Here is a 22,969-nt window from a genome sequence, read left to right on the forward strand (position 1 = left end):
TCAATATTTTAATTTCCAGTAGTAGGGGAGTTGTGTAATTGGAGGAAGCGAATCTGTCACTTTCAGTATCTGTCTGCAGAGACTGCAGAAAGCAGACTGTTGTATTACAAGCTCAGCGGCCACTGGTTCATCCCGTGGATGCCGAGTGGCTTCACAGGCCAGGGGCTATGCTCTGAGCATGGGATCAGGTGCTGTCGGTGCTAAGGGGCCTCTAAGTGTCAGAGATGTTAAAATGTGCGGAAAACAGTTGACAGTGATTGTAAGACACTCACTGTTGGAACATGAACCCTGATTTCAGAGTTGCCTTCGCATTGAGGACATGGAGTCATCCCTCGGTGTCTGCAGGGTACTGGTTCCAGGAGCTCCGCAGGTACCAAAATCCATGGATGCTCAAGCCCCTTGTATATAAAACGACTCAGGGATTCAGCCAGCCTCAGAAACCTCGGATGCGGGACCTGCGGACAGAGCCCCGGGGGTTTGGGGGCGCTGACTGTGCGGCGATGACAGTGATGGCTGACGTGAGTGCTCATCACAAGCCCGGCGCTGCCCCTGGCTCTTGAGAGGAGTCAGCTTATTTCACCCTGAGAGCCTGCGGGCGGATTCTGTCATGATCACATGTTCCGGATGGTGAAAGGGAGGCATGGAGAGACGGACCCGTCCACGGCCGTGGGCCTCGTCCGGAATGGTCTGGGGTTGGGACTTGGGCAGCGCCTGCTCTTGCCCACCCTGCATGGCCCTCTGGACAGCCCCAAGTGGACCCAGAAGGCCACCACCGACCACTTTCGGGCCACGTAGTCTCCTGCCGTGGCTCCTCTGCCTGTCCTCCTTGACAGACTCGGCCACCCAGATCCCGAGACACTCCCCGGCAGCACATGGGCCGCCTTCTGGAGCACAGGCTGTTCCGGGTCCGGGGGCTCGTCTTGTCACCTAGGGTTATACCATTTAGAGCCTGTGAGTGAACCAGGCATCCTAAAACAAATCCATGACTCTGGGCGGTGAGCCAGGTAGGAAGAAGCAAACCAAGCTTTGTTTGACTGTAAGCACAGCATCTCAGCTTGTCTCCCTGAGGAGCTGAGGCGGTGTGTCTGAGCTGTGGAGCATTTCACGCGAGGGGCTTGCGCATCCACGCATTATGGTGCCAGCGGGGCTCCTGGAGCCAGTGCCCTGCAGACCCCGAGGGATGACTGTGTGTCCTCAATGCTAAGGCAACTCTGAAATCAGGGTTCATGTTCCAGTCATTCTGCAACGTAACAATTTTGCATGACATTACTGTGTCAGATGAATTCAATTATATTTTTATATTTGATCAAATATGAGCCACTGAATTGTAAGATGCAGTATTTTTTATGTACCAACAAAAAGGAAGAAAAACGTTGCCATTGCCGCTCTGACACATACCTTTCTTATCACTTAGCAATTTTAGTTCTGTCCTTATTAAATTAACTCGTTCAGAACTATTGAGACAGTTTCCACCCACGTCACTTTTGTACATATATAAAAAGGAAAGAGACATGACATAAACCCGTTCCGGCATTCCTAACTCTTCCTTGGAACATTCTGATGTGGCGTGAGCGCTGAGCGTCTTCCTCACATTGTCCATCTGTGCCATTCAGGGTGTGAGTGATGCAGCATTGTTTTCGCTGAATTTTCTGAACGTGATGGCACTATCCTGTTAGGTTAGTGCTGGTGCTTCTGGGAAGTGCCCTCCAGGTCTGTGTCGATGGAACACAGGTGTCCCCAGTCGCACTCCAGGCCAGAGCACGCACAGTGCCATGCGCATCTCATGGTGGCAGGTCCTGGTTTGGAAAATGGGGGTAATCTTGGTGTCTGGCTCTCAGGGTAGTTTGAGGGGTAACTGACAGGTGTGAGGTGTGTGCAGCGGCGCCCGGCTGGCGTGGTCTTTAATCAGCATGGGCTGCTGTCATTACCACCACCACCACCACCATCACGCTACACCCAGCTGGTGTGTGCCGCCTCTGGATACCTGCACTGGCTCGTCCCCGTGCTGGGAGCTCAGCTCCACTCTAGAGCGGAGAAAAGCGCTTCCAAGAAGTCAGAACACTTGCCTGAGATGAGCCAGCTTCAGAGAGCAGAGCTGGGGAACTTCCCTGGCCGTCCAGTGGTTAAGACTGTGCTTCAATGCCGGGGGTGTGGGTTCCACCCCTGGTCAGGGAACTAAGATCCCATATACCACATAGTATGGCCAAAAAATAAATAAGAAAGCAGAAGACAAAGAGCAGAGCTGGGAGGCCCTCCTTGAATGTGGTCTTGTTGAGAGAAGGGTGCTGGTGATGGCTCCAGCTCCATGCTGAGTCTGACACCCCACCTGCTACCCTCTGCCGGTCGGGACCTCCAGGCTCTCTGAGAACCGCATGCTGTCCTGCAGGGCTCTGTCTTGGAAAACACTGATGGCAGACACGTGCTCTCATGCTGCCTCAGGGCCCAGCCCCTGGGCCCAGGCTTAGACTGTGGGCCATTTGGCCACGCCATGGTGGGCCTGGCAGGCACCTCGGAACCTGACCAGGAGAGCCAGGCGTAGCCTGGGGACAGAGCCTCTTGTGGGAGGGGTGTGTGTGCTAGATTTCCTGGTTCAGCGCGGGCTACACTGGAGGCCACAGCTAATCATTGTGTTCACTTTAGATTTTTTACATTGCTGGTGTTATGTGTGACATTCATTAAGTGCCTTCTTAATGAGAATATTTGGTAAAAAATTGTCTGGAATAATTAATTTGGCTCAATTAGCCAGGGAAATACTGTTTGGAGTCTGCTGGCTTCAGTATAGGGTCATACAAGGAACCTCAGGGCATTTTATTAACAGTATTTTGTCTGCTTCAAGATGTTTGTAAGCGAGAATCTGGTGGGAACCAGATACCATCTTGCGCCCGGAAAGTTAGGATCTTGTTTTGGGGGAAATACTGTGAAAGTCGATAGTCCATCCTCCTTGTCGAGGGAGTGGACTCTGATTGCTCAGACCAGTGGTGCCCATGGCTCAGGCGGGCCCCTTGTTCCCCGGGAGCCCCTGTGTGCAGACAGGGAGTCCCATGGAGAGAAGGGAAGGAGTCACGGCCTTCCTGGGAGGAAGGGAGAGAGGCCTCCTGCACTGGGGGCAGAAGGCAGGTTTGAAAGGTCAGACTCCTGGCCCCCGCCTGCTTGCAATTCACTCGGGCTAGGCCTGGGCCTTGGAATCTGCTTTAAGAAAGATCTCTAGGCGATTATGAAGATTGGATGCATTAGACTTTTCCTCAAAGAGTCCACCTTCCCTGAGTTCAGGTTCAGATGAATGTAAGGACTACTTTATTCTGTAATTAGGATGTGACTGTGTGGATGTGGGTGGGAAGGGTGCTTCTAGGGACAGAGCAGCATGAGTACAACCGGGAAGTGGGAGAAGGGGATGGGGCTGGAGCATCCCATCAGCGAGAGGGAGGTGTGGGACGTGGCTCCCGAGGCGCAGAGCCAGGCCCTGCAGCCAGTCTGGGAACTCGTTGGAAAGGCAGCTTTCAGGGCCCCAGCGCAGACCTGCTGATCCGGACATGCAGGGAGAGGATGGGGAGCAGCCTGTGTCTTCACGAGCCCCAGGGGCCTTGGGGCCCTGGTCCTGAGAGCCCTGAGCTGGGGGGCAGTCTGCCACCAGGGTCTGGGGAGCCCGCCTCGTCCATGGGCAGTGAGGACAGAGCCTCACAGTGCTTCAGCCAGCCTCATGGGAGACAGTGGAAATTTTGTTTTCTTCTCACCTTTGTACAGATAATCGGTAAAATTACAGAATTCCTCAAGCTGTGGGAAGCCAACAGTCTTAGTTTTAATTCTTTTAAATTGTGGAAAACTGATGTGAAATAGAATAAAAAGATTATAGTATGACATGGAAAAATTCACTCCACTTAGACATTTTGTAAATTGTTACTTTCTATGATTAACCATAAACATTCTTGTTATGCGAGAAAAAGAAAACATTAATTTTTCAACAGAAATTGCAAACTTAGGACCAAAAATGTCAAGTGGGCCATGTGCTTGTGTTGGTGCTCTGAAATGTTAGGTGAGAGTGTGTGTTTCTTATATTTAAAGCCTAATAACCTAGAAACACAGGCCTCTGAGATTAAAGTCAAATAAAATGTGACATCTTCAAGAATGCGGGTGTCTGGGGGTCTGTGCTACTGGTCGTCATTCAGTCACTAAGTCGAGTCCGACTCTTTGGGACCCCGTGGCCTGCAGTACTCCGTGGTGCTGGAGTGTGGTGTGCGGGGTTCTAGAACATCACGAACTCTGCAGGAGTGAGGAAGGTGTAGGTTGCAGGCTGTGTGGATGGGCACCCGGCGTGCTGCAGGGCATGGGTGGCGGTGCCAGTGACTGCTCCCTTTTGTGAGAGGAGCGTGTGGGCTGTGAGATTCAGTCATTGGTCTCCGATTAAGAGCACGTACTTCTGGGACTTCCCTGGTGGTCCAGTGGTTAAGACGTCACGCTTCCACTGCAAGGGGTGTGGGTTCAATCCCTGGTCAGGAAACTTAAGATCCCTGTGCCGGGCAGTACAGCAGCAAAAAAAAGAAAGAAACTGTGATCTATTCCCTTAAAGACGGAAATCTCCATCTAGACAGGAAGCTGAGGAAAATGCTGGATTTGCAGGTGACGCCTGCCATCTTGGGCTTCCCAGGTGGCTCAGTGGTAAAGAACCCAGCTGCCAGTGCAGGAGACACAGGAGACGCGGGTTCAATCCCTGGGTCAGGAAGATCTCCTGAAGCAGGAAATGGCACCCCACTCCAGTATTCTTGCTTGGTAAATTCCGTGGACAGAGGAGCCTGGAGGGCTTCAGTCCATGGGGTTGCAAAGAGTCGGACACGACTGAGCGCGCACGCACGCGCGTGGCCTGCCATCTCGAGTCACAGTGTGGAGGAGTGTGCCCTGTAGGCCTGCCTGAGGCTGCATGGAGGCTCCCAGACCGAGTGCCCCTTGGTGATCGCTCAGCACCCTTCTCATTGCAGAGAAGGCCTGGTGCCGTGCGGTTCTGAATGAAATCATGTCAGTATATAGAATTCTACTTGGCATATTTTGTAGATGGACTCCATATTTCCCAGAACTATTCCATTCTGTTTATCACTGAGAAAATTAGAAATTCTTGCACATTATGAACTTTTGTTTTATTTCAAAAATGGGGATATTGGTAACCATATTTGGCTGTTTCCTTGATTGCACAGGAAGAAGACACCCATTATCAGAGAAAAAAATTACGCACTATATGTACCAGCTGTGTAAGTCCCTGGACCACATGCACAGGTACGCATGTGGAGACTTGGAGGCTTTCAGATTAATAAAATGTGTTACCATTCATTAGAAAATGCAGTGTGAAAGAATTTGAATGAGGTACAATTAATTCTGTCCTTCTTTTCATGTTGAATGCAGAAATGGAATATTTCACAGAGATGTAAAACCAGAAAATATATTAGTAAAGGTAAGAACTTTTATATGAAAAATTGATATTAGAATGAAGATAGAATATAAAGACTTTTCACTGGATATGCTTTCAATCCCAATGGATGTCATGTTTGTTATTTTTTTTTTCCCGTCCAGTTTGGGGAAAAAAATCGTTAATAAATGCCATCGACATAACTGCGTGTCTGGAAAAAGGCACCCTTCTTATATACTGTGTATAAAAATAAGCCCATTTATTGATAAATTATTCTAAACGCTGTAAATATGAAAGGGGAAGAGGCAGGATTTGAGCTCACATCTGTCTCACTCAAAAGCCGTTAAACTGTACATGTGTGAAGTGTACAATTTGTTAGGTTTGGGCATTTGTATATACCCATGAAACAATCATCCCAGTTGACAAACAAAGCCACTGCTCCCAAAAGCTTCCTCTTGCCTTTGGTAACCTTTGCCTTCCTGTCCGTTGTCCCCAGGAAAGACACGCTGACTCTCTGTCATAATAGAATTAATGCGTGTCTTCTAGAATGTTCTGTAAATGGAATTACATGGTCTGTACCCTTCTGTGGTCTGACTTCTTTCAGCGTCGTTTTCCTGAGATTTGTCCACAATCGTCCCACAGTTCCCGGATGTTTGGTTCTGTTTTTGATGTTCTTTGTTGCTCTGTATTTCAGTTTGGGAAGTTTCTGTTGGCATGTGTTCAAGCTCACTGCCTCTTTCCTTCGCTGTTGAGTGTATTGATGAACCTATCAAAGCCAGTGTTTTTTATTTCTGATGTTTTATTTTGATTTTTTCCTAGGGTTTCCTTCTCTCTTCTTATGCTTCCCATCTGAACTTGCATGCTGTCTTCTTTTTCCCCTGGAACCCTTAAATGAATCATAGTTGGTTTTTTTTAATTTCCTGTCTGGTGATTCTGAAATTCTCAGATCTGTGCCATATGAGTCTGGCTTTGATGCATGCTTTGCCCCCTCAGACGGCTGTTTCTTGCCTTTTTCTGTGCCTTCATTTTTGTGGAATGTAGCGGGGATGGGAACAGAGGTCCGAGGCTGTCAGTGTAGGGTTCTTCATCATCTGGCCGAGAGAAGTGCTGTTTAACGTGGGCTGTAGCTGCAGGTCCCTGCCAGAGGCTTCGTGTTTATTGACAGCTTGCATTTTACGACTTGAGTTCGCGAGAGAAAGAAGATGGAAGAGACGCCTTGAAACCTGCTTGAGGCGTCCTGGGGCATCTGACCAGGCTGTCGAGCTCGTCTGTAGACTTACACTGGGACTTACACATTTGCACGCCCCGTAGACGTTTTGCAGACATTTTGAAATGTCTATAAAACACAGCCAGAATATTTGTAAATGTGATCCACTGGACAGAGACCCCGCTTCCTCCTGGGTTAGAGGCGACTGCAGATGCTTACAAAGCCAGCACTCTGTGGTCTACAAGCTCGTTTATTTGCCAGGCGTCCTCGTGTTAGCGTGCCAGTACCTGGAATGGCCTGTGTGAGGGTCGCTGCTTGGTGACGTTGCTTGTCCCTGTGTGTCCCCGCCCGCAGCAGGATGTCCTGAAGCTCGGGGACTTCGGGTCGTGCCGGAGCGTCTACTCGAAGCAGCCGCACACTGAGTACATCTCCACCCGCTGGTACCGGGCCCCAGAGTGCCTCCTCACCGATGGCTTCTACGGCTTCAAGATGGACCTGTGGAGCGCAGGCTGCGTGCTCTACGAGATGGCCAGGTGCGCTGGGCCTGCGGGAGCATCCAGTGGCTTCCCGCCAGGCCACCCTGCACCCTGTCCTGTGTGCCTGGAACAGCCATGGTGTCGTGGCTGCTCCTGAACCTCACAGGAAGCGGGTGGAGCGCTCTCCTTGCTCGCCCAGCATGGAGGGAGGAGCGCCGGGCCCTGGGCGGCCGGGCCTGTCTGTGTGGCCTCATCAGCGGTAGAACCGCTGAAGCCCGTGGAGGAACGGAGCCAGGGCGTGCTCCCTGCGCCACGTGGGGCCTGCCGTGGGAGCGGGGGCAGTGCCCTCTAGTCTGCCCTCAGAGTTCAGTCATTCCCATGGGCGCTCAGGCCCCGGGGTGAGGAGCAGCTGGAGTCTAGAGCACTCCGACCCTCAACGTGCTGCCCCCACCCCACCCTGGGCTCCACCGCTGGATGGAGCGAGGCCACAGCAGAGGCCGGGAAGGGAGGATGGGAGCGTGCCCTCCTCCCCAATGGGTCAGGAAGGATGGGGCTGGGGCATGGGAGGGGCGATTTCTGTCAGAGTGGCACGGTAAGAACAGCCCAGCAAGGCAGGAGGCCCCAGGGCACCCATGCCCACCTGCTCCACTGACCCCTTGAGAAATGCACAGGCCCTTCAGGGTGCAGCTTCTGACTCTAAATCTTCCCTATTGATAAGTAACTGTTATTTTTGGAAAGGAGACTTGTGGTTTCACTGATGCTAAAGTTACAACAGACAGTCTTTTCTCATGTACTTAAGTCCCTTGGCTTCCCTGGGGTGGCTCAGACGGTAAAGAATCTGCCTGTAATGTGGGAGACCCGGGTTCAATCCTTGGATCAGGAAGATCCCCTGGAGGAGGGCATGGCAACCCACTCCAGTATTCTTGCCAGGAGAATCCCGTGGACAGAGGAGCCTGGTGGGCTACAGTTCATGGGGTCCCGAAGAGTTGGACACAACTGTGGGACTGAGCACAGCACAGCGCAAAGTCGCTTGAGTCAGTTTGGAGGGAGGTGAGAGGCGCCAGAGCCCTTTTATCCAGGAGTCCCAAATCTGTGAAGGCTCCGAAACTGAAGCGCTCCGTGGACCTCGTTTGTCCAAGCAGTCTGGCCTGACCCGGCCTGAACGCTGTTGATGGCGCTCCCCCAGAGGTGCGAGGCACTGGGGGTTTCCTCTCGCAGTTGGTGGAGAACCGGCTGTGCAGATTGGGGAGCGGGCTCTGTGCCTTAGAAGGGCCCCGACATGGGGACTGTGGAGGAGGAAGGCCCGGGGCGGGGGTGGGCAGGGGAGCGTGCTGGAGGTCCCTCTGCTGCTGCAGGGAGGGTCGGGGCCCTGACGGCAGCCTTGATCCCTGCCCAGCCTGCAGCCGCTCTTCCCTGGAGCCAATGAGCTGGACCAGATCTCTAGGATCCACGACATCATGGGCACGCCTGCTGAGAAGACCCTCACCAAGTTTAAGCAGTGAGTGCAGGCCCCGGGCCCCTACCCCAGGGCTCACCCCGCTGCTGCTCCCCAAGGCCTCAGCACAGCCCGCTCGGCCGGGGCAGTCGGGAGGTGTCCCCGGGGGTTCACTCAGACCTCGGAGCCTCGGGTGAGGACGGCTCCCAGCACAGGCTGCACGCCTGGCCCGGGGCCGCTCCGCCCGGTGCCCTGCCACACTGACCCCTGGGCGGGGACTTGGGGGAGCCGGGCTCTTCGGGGCCCCCAGGGACATGAGGGGCGGGCAGCACCCAGCAGCTCCCAGACCCTAGGAAGGTTAGGAGACGACACCTATGTTGGCCTCTTGCTCTTCTTTGAATTTTATTTCACTCTTCATGGGTGGGAATGTGATAATAGTCTTTACGAGGAAAAGTCTTCTTATATTTAGAGCGTGAGATTCCACATACACACACACACACACACGTTTTAAAAACAGATTTAATGTTTTGGAGAAGTTTTAGGTCCACAGGAAAGCTGCGTGGAAGCCCAGAGACCTCCCCTCTCCTGGTGCCTGCACCAGCCTGGGAGCACGTGGGTTGTAACAGAGCCCAGGCCGCGGCTCCCTGAGGGTCCTCTCTGCTCTAGGAGTCTGGACGCCTGTGTGCCTCCCGCCCCACTGTTAGGTCGTAAACTGTTCCTTCAGCGCAGGTCTCTGTGCAGTCTTGATGCTGGACTGGCCACGTGCTCTAAATGGCGGCGTGACCGTTTATTATCATTGGGCTTTTAATGCAGGTCGAGAGCTATGAGTTTTGATTTTCCTTTTAAAAAGGGATCAGGGATACCTGTACTGACCACCAGTCTGTCCCCGCAATGCCTCTCCCTCCTACACGCCATGGTGGCCTATGATCCTGACGAGAGAATCACTGCCCACCAGGCCCTGCAGCACCCTTACTTCCAGGAGCAGAGGTGGGCGCCCTACTGGGGCCGAGGGGCACACGGAGGGGTTGGGGGGCGTGCCCGCGGCAGGGCAGGGGGGTGCGCAGAGGGGCCGAGGGGAGGGGGCGCGCGGAGGGGCCCGGGCGCGCGCGGAGGGGTCAGGGGAGGGCGCGCGGATGGGCAGGTGGTCCCGGGAACAGTGCCCATACTTCTGGGAACCCACCCCTCGCTCCTCTCTGGCACTTTTTTCCAAAAGGAGGCAGTGGCGTCAGGGAGGGTAGAAGGAGGGCCTGTGGCCACCTTCCAGTCAAGGTCAAGGCTCCAATGTTGAGCCCAGAGAGTCAGCAGAAACGGCTAGTGGGGTGAGCCTGCTCGCTGTGAGGCTCCACAGTGAGCTGGGTGGTGCCCGATGTGGGGAGTGCCTGCCCTGGGGCACCTGGCCACCCCTCTGTCCCCTCCTGCCTCGAGTCCCGGAGCGCAGAGCCCAGAGGTTGTCGGGCTGAGGCAGAGAAGGGGTCAGCTCCCCGGTGGTCAGTGGGGGGGATGCGTGCGAGCGAGGCAGGGGAGCGGAGGCAGGGGAGCGGAGGCAGCGGATGTCACGGTGGGTTTTCAAGAGAGGTGCCTTTCTGTGCTTCCCACAGGGCGGCGGAGAAGCAAGCGCTGGCCAGGGCCAGGCGGAAAGCCCTCGCTCCCTTCCCCGAGCGCCCCATGGCTCCAGAGCTCAGCAGCACCTGGCAGATGGCGCAGGAGGGCTGGAAGCAGGTCTGTGTGATCCGGGGAGCTGACAGCGGGCCCCCACCTGCCCAGAGGGGCCATCAGTGACCTGCCGCCAAGCCAGACACCGTCTGCACACACCGGGGGTGGGCACCAGCTCCGTCCACAGCCTCGTGGGGCGGGTCCTCCCACCCCCAGGGCCAGGCTGCACCCAGGCCCAGCGCCGGTCACCTTGTCGTATCCCTCAGCCCACCCTGGCCGGGGGCGCAGGGAAGCCACCTCTGGCCAGGTGACCCCTTGGCCGCTGAGCCCTGCAGGAACAGCAGGCCCCCGGTGGTTGCTGCACACGCTTTTAGCGGCTGTGGCTTCTCCTGGTGAGAGCGGCACCTTTCCCTTCAGGCCCCAAGTCCCCTTCACAGCTGTGGGCAGGCACCGAGCTCTGTGGTGACTGCCTGTCCGCCGCTCATCACTCAGCCCAATGTTTATCGAGGGTCCGTCTGCTGAGGGCCGAGGATGCAGATGTCCCTGCGGCCAGGCTGCCCTCCAGAGAGCGTGAGCCCGGGTCCGGCCGGTGTGCTCGCCCAGGAGGCGACCGCTCTCTCCCGCAGCCTGCCCTCCGTCCATCTTCCGGGGGGTGGGCGCAGTTGCCCAGCCCCGGCCGTGGACACCCCGCTCTGCCAGCCTGAGCCGCTCACTTGGCCCGGGTGATCGCTGCCCCCAGCCGCCCGCCTCCTGGTCGGGTGCGCGTGTTTTCCTTGCCGACACCTGCCCAGGGCGCCCACTGCAGGCAGAGCCGAGGCCCGCGCCCGGCTGGCGGCGCCTGGACCTCGCGTGAACGCGGGGTGCAGATGGAGTTTGATGAAACGCGTTGGAATCTGATAGTTTTTGCAAGCCGTGAAATTTTCTTCAGCCGTTAAAAGCTGTGAATCCCATTAGCTCACTGGCCACACAGAAGCAGGCTGCAGGCCGCGCGGCCAACCCCCTGGGTCAGAGCAGGAACCGAGATCGTGCCACCCCCCCACCGCTGTCAGCGCAGGCCTGGCCAGGGAGCAGCCCCCCGAGTTTCTGCCTGGGACACGGCGTGTTGTCTGGTCACCGTGTGGTCACAGCTCCCGGTCCAGAATTGTGTGAGGCAGGAGCAGTAAGAGGCCTCCGTTGCCCTGCCTAATTCCCTCAAGGGGCTTGGCATCCTGCACTCACCTGGCCTTCCCCTGTTTCTAGAAACAGCCCCCGAGGCCAGGGGAGAACCACCCCCGGAGGCCGGGGCCGGCCTACCTGATGGAGCTGCCCAGGCTGAAGCTGTCGGGCGCGGCCAAGCTGGCCTCCTACTCCAGCCCAGCCCTGAAGTCGGTGCTCCTCCCGAAGGTGCCGCTGCTGAGACCCCTGAAGTGCGTTGGTGTGGCCCAGAAGGTGGGCATCCTGCGTCCCCCCCGCCCTGTGCTCCCGCCCATCCTGGCCCCCACTGAGCGTCTATCCCTCTCTCTGACAGACAGACACGCAGAAGGACATCAAGCCCAGCCTGAAACAGTACCGCCTGCCCACGATGGAGCGCAGAGGTGGGGGCTACTGAGTGCCGCGGCCCCCTGCTCGGGCTGGCTCCCTGCCGCTGCGCCAGCGAGCGGGCGGGGGCTCCCAGGGCCGGGCATCCTGTCCCGGGGGAGCCGCCCCCAGACCTGCACCACCGCCTCGGCCTGGAGCCGCTGGCCGGGACAGCCGTGTCCAGAGGGCAGCTTTACTGTGTGTTCCAGTCTAATACATCTGTAAAACCACTTCCTTCTAGGGTTTTATTTCATTTCCATAACGTAAGGGTGTGGGGCAGGGATATTTTGTAATTTTTATACGAATCAGAAGAGAGATTATACCGTTATTACGCATTTAGGCTGGCTTCACCGCGGGTTTGGCACTCCTGTAGTCCATCTGCGCTAGTGTTTAGCACAGTTCAGCTTCTGGATTATACCACCGGAGACCCCTGATTTTATTAAAGAGTAAGCTGCCCTCACGGTGTTGGATCCTCCTGTTTGCCGAGTTGAACGTGTGTCCTGACCGTCCTTTATCCTGACTTCTGTGGGCACGTCAGGGGCACTGGCTCTGCTGGGGAGAGGGCGCAGCGCCTGTCTCACCTGATCGCCTCCTGAGGAGGGTGCCAGGCCAGCACATGGCCCCAGGGCCCCGGCGAGGGGTGGTAGGCGAGGGGCGGGCCGCGGGCAGGTCACCGGCCCAGCTCGCAGGGCCCAGCCTCCTCCGTGGGTATAGGGCACTGCTTTGATGGCCTGGGGGGATGGATGCCCAGCTTCGTGTCTGGGGTGCCGGCAGTAAGTGGGCACAGAAGACACCCGTTTCCCCTGCTGGTGGGGGCAGGGCAGAGCAGCGGTGGCCATGGAAAGGCGGGGGCCCCGGAGGGACGGACAGTGGGGCTGGGGCAGGGGGCTGGCGTTTCACGGGGCCTGGGGGTGGGGGCCCAGGAGCATGGGGAGGCCTGGGCCCTTCTAGGCTGTTCACATGGCAATGGGGCTGGCTTCAGGGCCCTCCCGTGTCGGGGTGGCGTCAGGCTGAGAAGGGCGGAGGGCGTGGGGTCCACGTCCGGGGTAGGGGGGCGCCAAGGGCTCAGCAGATGAGGGAGTGGCCGGGGATGAGGCCCGCTCGGAGCCAGCTCCCAGCGAGGGCAGCTGTAAGGGCAGTTCAGGGACGTTGTAACTCACTTTAAATACAGAGACGTGAAGGACTCTTCGCAGTGACTCTGTGCACCTGTCCCCCAGCGTGGCGCTGGGCCGCTCTCCCGGGTGCGGCCATGCGGCCCCCGGGTCCCCGGGGGGCTCCCCGCTCGGTGTCGGCGGGTGGGCCGCTCTCCCGGGTTTGAGGAGCACAGTCCTGCTGTCCCAGGGGCTCCCCACCTTCCAGGGCTCTGCGCCCCTAGGCCGGCACTGGCCAGGCCTCCGGGGCACAGGCGGCCACCTGTCCCTGCTGCCTGAGCGCCGGTGGCCTCCGTGCACCTGGACCCGACCGGCAGTGAGGCGAGGCGGCTGCCCTCCATGGAGAGCTGGCTCCCCGACCTTCCTCCTCTCCTCGGTAAGGAAGCAAGACCTACGCTGATGAGAGTTTTCCTGCAACAGCAGCGTGATCCTGTGGGTGTGCTCACACAGATGATGGCAGGGGAGTGAGTGGGGTGTGTTGGCATCTTTTCTAGCCTAACATCACCTGGACGTGCCCTGGTTTACTGGGATCTCTGAGAAATGTGTTTTAGGCACCATGGTTTAGAGCCTAACCGAATAAAGGCCTTCAGAGGGCTCATCTGTGTATGATTTTGACAAAAGGGTCTCTGCTTGGCAGCTGCACACTGTTACTCTAGTCACCTGTGGAGTCTGCACACAGGTGTGGGCCTGACCTAGCTCAGAGCTGCTCACCAGCTGGTTTCAACCAGATCAAAGTCCCAAGTCATCTCATTAGCCTTTTCGCCGCCATGGGCAACAAAGCATTTTCACACACAGCCGCGGAGTCGCAGGTGAGCTATCTCAGCGACAGGAGATGTGCTCGTGGGCTTGAAGCTGTAAGGAGAAAACGGTTCTCTGAAAGCAGTCGGCACACACTGCCACGGCCCGCCAAGGCCGAAGATGGAGACACGGCAAGAAGCGGCCAGAGAAGCAGAGCTCTCCCCAGATGAGCCACAGGCTCAAGAGCTGCCTGAAGTCGATCTCAACTGCCGGAGGGCCTCGAGGGACGTGGCCTGAGCACTCAACAAAAATGCAGTGAAGCTAGAGTCAGTTTAACAGAAGACAGACGAGTGGTATATTCAAGAGCTTTAATATTAACTGTGTGTGAATTAGAAATATCCCTCTTAGATGAAGAAAATTATTACTGAAGTGACTCTTTCCCCAACTGCAGACTTACACTATTTATACATATAATACAGAGCTGACTGCATTGGAATGAAAGTATTAAATGTTAACAGATTAAAAAAGGGCATGTTTGTGCCACACCTTGGCGGGCCACTACACCCATATTCAAAATAACTGTAACAGCATTAAGCTATTTTAAGTGCAAACAATTTTTTAAAATCTATGATTGCAGCATTTGTCTTCCTGAATTGCAAGAAACAACTTGTAACAACTTTTATGAGCGCAGTCCAGGTTGTCTCCTGACCACCGAAAGTATTAAAAATAGTGCACAAACAGTGAAGTACTATTTATAAACAGTTGGATTTAAGGGGATTTCTTGTCCAAGAAACATTTTTATTTTACACTATGTATATCTGTATCATTTTATATATATATCTATATAACATTTTAATTACATTGAATTTTAAGAGTAAAAAGCAAGAAAACCTCATTTCTCAGTTTTTACTGCAGCCCCAAAAAACGGTTTAAAACTGGAAACCTGTTGGGGTGCACGGCACCGCGCCCCGCCGAGCTCCTCCTTGCGGCCTGCCCTCCACGTGGCGCTGCTTAAGGTCCCAGGCGGCTGGTGCTGCGCAGCGGCTGCTCCCTCGAGATGGGCCAGGGTGAGGACGTCCGAGCAGGCGTGGGCTCACTACACTACAGTTCCACCTGGAGAAGTGGCCTGGTTTGGGGCTGACAGTAAACCCTGCAAACAAAGCAGTTTCCATTAATCCAGCAAAACACGGGGCGGCGCAGACAGCCACAGTCACTCAGCCCTTCCAGCAGCGTCCCGGGTCACGCCCGGTCTCATGTGGGTTTGGGAGCCAGGGTTTCTCACAGACCCGCTGTGTCTGTGTATTTAGTCCCTAACCCGGGGGAGGCCGCTGAGCTGCTTGGGTGGCACCCTTTGGGCAGGGCTGGCCAGGACGAGAGTATGGTCTCTCAGGGCCTGGGTGCTTTGAAGCATCGCTGCCCAAAGGCGAGGGGCACCTCCCGGGGGCAGGGGCTGCAGCTTGGGGCCACCGAGGGGCTCCCCGGCTCCCAGGCCAGCTCGCCCAGCGCAGCCCAGAGCCTGCGCCCCGTCCCCCAGAGCTGGTGTTCCCTAGGAACGGAACCTAGAGGTATTTTTTATAAAGGTGTTCGCGCTGCTGTCTGAGGGTGGGGATGGCGGCGCCCCTCTGGCAGGGGGCAGGAGGCCCTCCGAGCTCGACGAACCCGAGCGGGCTGAGCCTCATGCAACCACCAGCACTCCCGTTTCCTCACACTCGCCGGGATGCCCGTCACAGTCTGGCATTCATTTACTGATAATCTTAAGGTTACAATATTGCAACACTGAAGCTACACATTTCCAGGTCTGTGAACACCATTCCAAAGAAGATGTGGAAAGTCACCTTATTTCCGTAAGCCTGTGCTTCAGTCTAGAAGTGAGTTACTGGGCGACACAGAAAAAGGGAAAACACACTGTGGCCTCCGTCAGAGACTCCAGACCACTCCCCAGGGGAGGCCGGCTGGGCGTGTGAGCAAGAGCACGGTTCGGAGGGCCCGCTCACCTCCTCCCTGAGGATTTTCTCAGGAGGACCGAGCATCTGGCCTCAGAGCCCCTGCTGGCATCCAGCTTCCAGACAGCCGGGTAGCTGCCAGTCTGTCCCCCAGACACTGGACAGCTGGCAAGGAAGGGCTTTACTAACACCCCAAAGCACCAGCTCTCTCCAGCCCAGAATCCACGAGCCATCCTACCAGTCCCCAGGAAAGAAGCCGGCTTCAGGAGCAGCGGCAACTCCTGAGTCTAACATTTAGGAGGTCAGGATCTGGTCTCACCAGAGTTGCCACTTTATTCCTGCTGGCAATTTCATATGAAAACTGATCAAAATACCCCAGCTCGCAGTTTGGGTTTGATTATAATACTAAACTGATAGAATTAAACCTTGTTTCATAAGAATGTATAGAAAAAGTAACATTTCAGCTAGAAAATGATTTACAACCATGGAACACATCTTTCTTTGGGGTCGCTGCTGAGATTGCAGGCCCCGAGAGCAAGAAGGGAGCCGTCAGAAGAGCCAGCCCTCATCCCGAAGCCTCCCTGGGTCCCAGCAGGGCTCCCCTCCGCCCCTGGCTACCTTGGACTTGCCTCTTAGGCTGGAGAGGAGGGTGGTCAGCGGACGGGCCGGTGGCACTGGTCCAGACTTGGTCAGTCAACTCTCCGAGTTGCCCTCCCTGCCCAGACCGTGACGGGCACACCGTCCCAGGACGGGTCCTGCTGCAGACGGACCAGCAGCCTCCTGAGCCCTGAAGGAAAGGGCCATGGACGGAGCTCTGGTGCCGAGTCAGCCTCACCTGTGGGGTGGGCCTGCACCCGCCCCGGAAGACCGACCCCTGGGCTCTGGTCCAAGGCAGCCTGCTGGGAGCTCCCCTGAACTGCCCCACCGTCCTTGGAGACTCGGGGTGGGTCTCCGTAAAGTGAGGCCCTTTCAGAGATGGCACAAAAGCGATGAGAGCTAGCACCCGGCTGCCTTCCCCCAGGGCAGCTTCGAGCTATGGATACGTTTTCCCTAATTCAGCCACAAGAATCCCACCACTCCTGCTGCCCAGACGGTTGCATAAGAGAACTAAAGAAAAGCTGGACAGAGCGGCTGCGCATGAGGCTCGGGTCCTGGACTCAACGAGCCGGATTCAGGATGTGGGTGCAGGGTGGCGAGGGGCTCACTCCACCAGCGCCTCCTCCGGGCTGTTCCCTGGCACCTGGACCCACCCTGCCCCAGACCCAGCACTCACCAAGGCCTGCGACCTTGGCTTCAGGGGGCAACTCCCCTTGGGCAGCCCTGACCTGCCCGCTGCCAGGTCACATGGATGGTGACACGCTTCCTCCAAAGAGGCCACTCAACCTGGAAAAAGTCACCCAGAGAAAATGACCATGCTGTTTACAGACATCTGGGGAAAGGGGAATATTCTGAGGGAACATCCAGTTACGGGCTCCGGTGAGAGCTGTGCTGGGGAAGGGAGGCCCTCCCGTGGCCTGCAGGCTCCCGCCTGGTGACCCGCTGCAGCTCTGAAACCTTCTCTGGTCTGCGGACCTCCGCGTCTTCCAGGAGGCTCCAAGCGCGAGTGAAGTCATGCAGCCTCCACCTAAAGGCTGCAGAGGCTGCCGACACTAGACGGGGTGGGGCTGAGCGCCCCTAGGTTTCCTGTCCCTTTTCAGAAAGAGGCCCGCTGGTCCAGAATCGCCTGTTTCAACAGGCAGCCATACCCAGGAGAAAAAAATGGGACTTATTTTTTCAAGGTAAAAACTAGTGGTTTTTAAAAGATCAAAATGTTGCACCTGTGTCTTTTTAAACTTCCGTCAATCTACTAGAATTCAGGGCCTAAAACCTACTCCAGGGCCGAGGAGACGGCGTCTGGCTTCTGCAGGGGAGGGTCACGCTGAGGGCGGAGGACCTGACTTCTCTCCCACTCCAGCAGCTCCGAGTCAAAGGCGGGCGAGGACCCCACTCTCAGGAGGCTGCACCATCGGGCGGGTTCTGGAGGGAGGCCGGCCGCCCACCCTGAGGAGAGGGCCAGAAGGGAGCGTCCAGAGGCTTCGCCCGCCCCGCATTCCAGGCCCGGGCATCTCAAGAGACAGCAGGGATCACCAGCTGAGTGGGGATTCCCAGGGCCCGACGAGGGCAAGCTCCGGGAGGGATGTGCAGGTCCTGGCCCAGAATTCTTGTTGAGAAGCTTCCAGAGACAGAGGTACCAGTGTGCAGGGTGAGGGGCCGCCCCCTCCTCCCCACCCGCTCACAGCACTCCCTCTGCACCGGGGGCCTCTGGGGCCCCAACGGCACTGACAGAGCCCCCCACAAACAGTTCGAGACTCGGAGGAGGAAGCCGACAAGTCTGCCGGGGCAGAGCCGCTGCAGAAGCCTGCCTGCCGCCACCTGAAGCTCCGGCTGGCAGGCAGCCTCCCAGCGTCCGCAAAGACCACCAGCTCGCCACAAAGTCAGGCCGCATCCTTCCCCACGGGGGACTCGACCGAGAGGAAGGTCACAGAAAACAACGAATACCTCCGATGGTCAGAACAAACATTTCATTTAGTAAGCTTTGAATTAGGAAAAACTCAGTATCCAGTAATAAGAGGTAGCAATTCCTGGGGCTATTTGTTCTCTAAACATGAACAGAGCCCTTAATGTTACAGTATTTGAAAGCTTTTCATTTTTTGATTCACTGAGATTTTTTTTTGTAAGCTTAGATGTGAAAACAACTATTGAAAATTATCTACATGTACAATTCATTCACACGTTTATTTAATGTCATTATACAGAGGACAACCCCAAAGTTCTTCAGAATATCAAGAATGGTGTAAGTCTCTAGCTGTGACAGTGGCAAGGGAACAGCTGAAAACCAGGGCAATGAAACAAAAGCATGATTTTCTTAAAATTACAAAGAAACAATGCTGATATTAAAGCTTCATTAATTATTGCAACAGTTAATTTACCAACATTTCGTGTTAGGAAAGTTCGTTATGAAATTTATTCAAGTTTTCAAGAAATCAGATGAAAATGTAAAAAAAAGAAATACATATGAGTTTTTTTGTTGTTGTTAAAGGTAAAATATTCATACAATTTTATACAGTGTCACCTAACACAGTAACCTTTAATAAACTTAGGTATACAGAAACCAAAGATGCAGAAAAAGCTTTTACACATTTAAACTGAGAGACAGCGACATTGACTGTGACACAAAGTCCACGTAACAGATGCAGCAGTGAATAAAGTCAGTACCAGTGGGGCCGCTTCCCTCTCCGGAGGGAACCCATGAACTTGGCTCTGAGCTTGTGGAACTGCTGGTACCAGTGCTTCTGGAGGTGAGCCCGGACCCCCCGCCCCCTTCACTGTCCTTCTCACCGGCCAGCACTAGGGGCATGGGGCTGAGCCCGTGACGACCCAAACGGGACAGTCCCAAGCAGCCTAGCCTGACAGGTGCGTGCGCTGTGCGAGGAGACGGCCTGGCCGACAGCACCCTGCTTGTGGGCCCTGAGTAGACATCTCCGGTCACTCGTGAGCCCTACACGCAAACGTGGTGGAAGGAAAGCCCCGGAGTGGACACCCTGGTACAGCAGGACCACCTGTGCAGGGAGCTAACCACCTCCCCTCTGGCCCCGTGCAGAGGAGCCAAATGCCTGCCCTCAGGCCCCAGGCACAGGGCCCAGCAGCCAGGCCCCCCCCATGCTCTATCCAGGGCCCAGTGGCCAGACCCCCCCCCCATGATCTATCCAGAGGCCAGCAGCCGGGCCCCCCATGATCTATCCAGGGGCCACCCATGATCTATCCAGGCACCCCCATGATCTATCCAGGGCCCAGCGGCTGGGCCCCTCCCAAGATCTATCCAGGCGCCAGCAGCCAGGCCCCTCCCAAGATCTATCCAGGCGCCAGCAGCCGGCCCCCCCCACCATGATCTATCCAGGGGCCCCCCATGATCTATCCAGGGCCCAGTGGCTGGCCACCCCCAAGATCTATCCAAGAGCCCCCTGGGCCGGGTCCTCTGCACAGGATGGGACCCCACGTGCATCCTTCCTGGGAAATCCAGTCGACCTCTCCCACCAGTTCCTCCTCGGACACTCAATTCCACCCACGTGGCCTTTGGGTGTTCACAGGACTCCTTCCCCGGAGCCCCCCACTGGCCCCTTAGCGTCCCCTACACTTTGAGCTTCTGCACCAAAGAAATCAAAGGCCTCCCTCTGACAGGAGGTGACGAGAACCTCGCCCACCGGTGGACATCGATAAAACAGCTTCGCCAACTCCAGAGCAAATGCGATACTCGACAGCTTCTTTCCCACAGGAAGTGGAGGGACTGGGGAGAACCAGCTGCGGGCCCCGAGGGGCCAGAACGCTTAGGATGCGCGCACGCCGGAGGAGCTGAGGAGGCTTCACGGCACTCTGTTCCTCCTTGCTTCTGGGTGTCTGGGACAGCGTCACTGTGGTGCCTTATTCCTGTATTTCCACTCCTCCAGTGTTCTTCCATTAAGGTTCCATTCTCAGTCCCAAGTCAAGGGCTCACAGGAGAACCCTTCACAAGCGCCAGAAGGTCCGGCACAGAGCTGAAAGTTAAGATTCTTCACCGACGTGAGTCAACAGAACCCAAAGCTCCGGATTATTGTTGAAGAGTCTGCCTCCTCCCTCTTACACATTTGCTTTTAAAAGAAGGCAAGGTTTTCCCAAGGCTTTCTTCTCCAGTCCTCCCAGGGAGGAGAAACGCAGAGAAGGGCCAGGGTGGGGCGGCCCGGGGGTTCAGAAGCGAGAATCACCCAAGCCACAGTGCGACCCTAGCTCCTGGGTTTCCTGGAAGGTTGAAAAGAGGGAGCCCGAGCAGGGCAAGAAGAGAAGAGCCCCCCACACTCAGGGGTCTTGGCTTATGGACTGCCCTGAGTGCTTTATTTCTGTGCTTTTTCATCGATGCGTCTCAAAGCATGATGGAAAATTGTGCCGACTGAGCCATCACAGATTCTGTCTAAAGCTGTTTTATTCCAGTGGTGAAATTAGACAAGAAAGTTTTGCTCAGGATAATGTTTAAGCTGAAAAACAGAAGAGTTTCAGTGAAGAAGCTCAAAGTCTGGGGAGAAAAGTTGCAAAGGTCACTCCCTAGAACCCCCTCAGTAGGCCACTGCTCCTTATACACCTGCAAATGGAACCCCTCGAAGTTGAAGAAACACCTCCTGACCCCAGGCCACAGGAGCCGGGACCCTGAAAACAAACCCGGGGCAGTGGGGAGGCGTTGCGTGCCCCCGGCCTGTCCTGAAGCGCCAGCAACTTTCGTCTTGGTCTCGGAGAGGCCCCGGCACCATCCTCCTGACAGCAGCAGGGTTCTGCCGGCCGTCCAGGCGCAGGGCAGGCCTCAGAAGGGCCCTGCCCCGTCCAGAGCCGGCCTGGGCCTTCCAGCCCCTCCCCAGCTCCTGACACCCGGCCGGGGCCCGGGACGGGGTACGGACAGACATCAAGGGCACACTCACCCACAGACACTGCAAGAGCGAGTCTATGACCAAGTCCCCAACCCCAAACCGCGCAGGGACGACGTTTTGTAAGCTCGGGGTGGAGGAGATGGACACAGGCTTCCGGCAGCCGCGTCACAGCTTGGTTTTTAAGGAACTGACAACATCCTTCTATTGCTCCCATCCACAGCCCAGCCCTGGGTGAGCACCCAGCAGACCCTGATGGAAAGAGCCCCAGAGCACGGGCTTCAGCAACACGGGCTGCCCACAAAGCGGTCCCGCAGGACGCGCTCTCCCCACCCCCCCACCCCAAAGGCCACTTACCTGCATCAGTCACTCTTCACTTGGGCCCAGTGTCAAGTCCTGAATTTTGAAGCTGCATACTCAATGCCTCAGAAGCATCTGACACTGAATTTCTAATACGATGCAGGTACACAGAATCGCACACGGGATGTGGGCTCTCTCTCCATCTGACAGCCTCAAAACTGAAATGCTCCGCAAGGACAGCTGCCTTTGCCACCTGACTTCAGTTAACATTTAAGAACAAAAGGCCATCTCTTAAAGGCAGACAGGACACTAGCATTCCCACGGACCGTGGCTCTCATGCAGAAGAACACTGCCTCTGCTGTCACAGGTCACAGACACCGCCACACGAGGGAGTACCGGGCAAACAGTGCGGGGCTCCAGCCCTGACCACATGCAGCGGGGGCCAGTGGGGACCCTGGGGACCCAGAGCTGCTGCTACATTAACCAAAGTCTTGAGCCACAGAGAAACCAAACCTCCACTTTGCTGCATTATATTCACTACTCAAACCAGTGTAAACGATCAGGGTCTCTGTATTTAATCACAAAGGTGTACACAACAGAAATACAAACCCAAGTGACCACAATAAGTTACTAAGATCATCATCATCTTGACATGGAACATACAGCTCCAAGAGCCACCTCGTCCACAGTGAACCGAAAAGCGACTGCGCCCCCAGCTCATCCTTGTGCTAAGGAATCAGTCAAACAGAGCAGCTTCCCCTGGAAGTGGGCGCAGCCAAGCTGGGGGGATGCTAGGGGAGCCGCTGACACAGACGTGGGGCATCTTCCAAGAATGATCCAGAAGACGGACACGCTGCACCTGCCCTTCGCCTCTTGTGGGAACCTGAAACCCAAACAGGGGAGAGGCAGGAAGCTCTCTGAACCCTGGGGCCTGTACAAAACAGAGCTGAGGAGGCTTATGAGGGCCTGTGGTCATGTGCCTCGCTGAACAAAATGCAAGCCAAAAAACCCAACCAAAACCCCCACACGCAAAAAAAAAACCAAGAAAGAAAAGAAAAGCTCCTTCCCCTTGCTGTAAAAAACATAAGCAAGACACATCCAGCATGTGAGACCCTGGCTGTGTGGCAAGAGGCACTTCTGACGGCACGGCTGGCGCCCCTGGCCCGCAGTCCACAGCAACCGTCCAGGCGCTGAGAGACGTGGGTACTGCATTCAGTGCACAGAGTCTCAATCAAAGTGCTACAAACTGCTTCTTTGAAAAAAGATGTTTATTAAACAATTTTAATTGTCATAAAATGACTAAAATGGGTTTTAAAAATTAAGGCTCTTCTCTTTCTGTGGATTGCCAGAACAATGTAAAAATAATATCAATCAACCCTGCTGAACACTTTGTTCCTAAAGTTAAATTTCATAGATTCCTATGATTAAGATAAAAAATTGGACTATAAATGACAATTAATGGCCGTCTGTATTGGACATACACTCTGATCAGGTGTACAATATTCTAATTGAATAGTTAAGCAAAAATATTCCAGTTAAAGCAGAAATTTTAATTTTAGCATTTTAAAGTCATTGTTTCCCCACACTGGCATGATTTTCCTAAAATCGAAATAGTCTAATACAGGAAGGCTAACCGTGGGACTCTATACTCGCAGGAGGGTGACTGACTTGGCTGGCAATTAGTTTGATTA

At 55.5% G+C, this 22,969-nt stretch overlaps 2 protein-coding genes across 5 annotated transcripts in view; one reads left to right on the plus strand and one right to left on the minus strand.

Annotated features, from left to right (window-relative positions):
- Positions 1-12,556, plus strand: part of MOK (MOK protein kinase) — a 44,233-nt gene extending 31,677 nt beyond the window's left edge. Inside the window, exons 5-12 of one of the 4 annotated variants that reach the window (XM_055418574.2) lie at positions 5,184-5,262; positions 5,389-5,437; positions 6,954-7,132; positions 8,472-8,573; positions 9,324-9,497; positions 10,109-10,229; positions 11,403-11,569; positions 11,671-12,556. In XM_055418574.2, the coding sequence (XP_055274549.2) occupies positions 5,184-5,262; positions 5,389-5,437; positions 6,954-7,132; positions 8,472-8,573; positions 9,324-9,497; positions 10,109-10,229; positions 11,403-11,569; positions 11,671-11,704 (905 nt within the window). In that variant the 3' untranslated portion in view covers positions 11,705-12,556. Of the gene's footprint in view, positions 1-5,183; positions 5,263-5,388; positions 5,438-6,953; positions 7,133-8,471; positions 8,574-9,323; positions 9,498-10,108; positions 10,230-11,402; positions 11,592-11,670 lie in introns of all 4 variants that reach the window. The other 3 variants (XM_055418573.2, XM_088829840.1, XM_055418572.2) reach the window with 3 other exon arrangements.
- Positions 12,557-13,954: 1,398 nt separating this feature from the next.
- WDR20 (WD repeat domain 20) overlaps positions 13,955-22,969 on the minus strand; it is a 65,033-nt gene continuing 56,018 nt past the window's right edge. Inside the window, 1 exon segment of the mRNA XM_055418566.2 lies at positions 13,955-14,759. Coding sequence (XP_055274541.2) covers positions 14,706-14,759 — 54 coding nt within the window. The 3' untranslated portion in view covers positions 13,955-14,705.

Source organism: Moschus berezovskii, chromosome 21 (genome assembly GCF_049115385.1).
Source record: "Moschus berezovskii isolate FMDL1 chromosome 21, NW_MosBer_1.0, whole genome shotgun sequence".
NCBI classification, from domain to species: Eukaryota; Metazoa; Chordata; class Mammalia; order Artiodactyla; family Moschidae; genus Moschus; species Moschus berezovskii.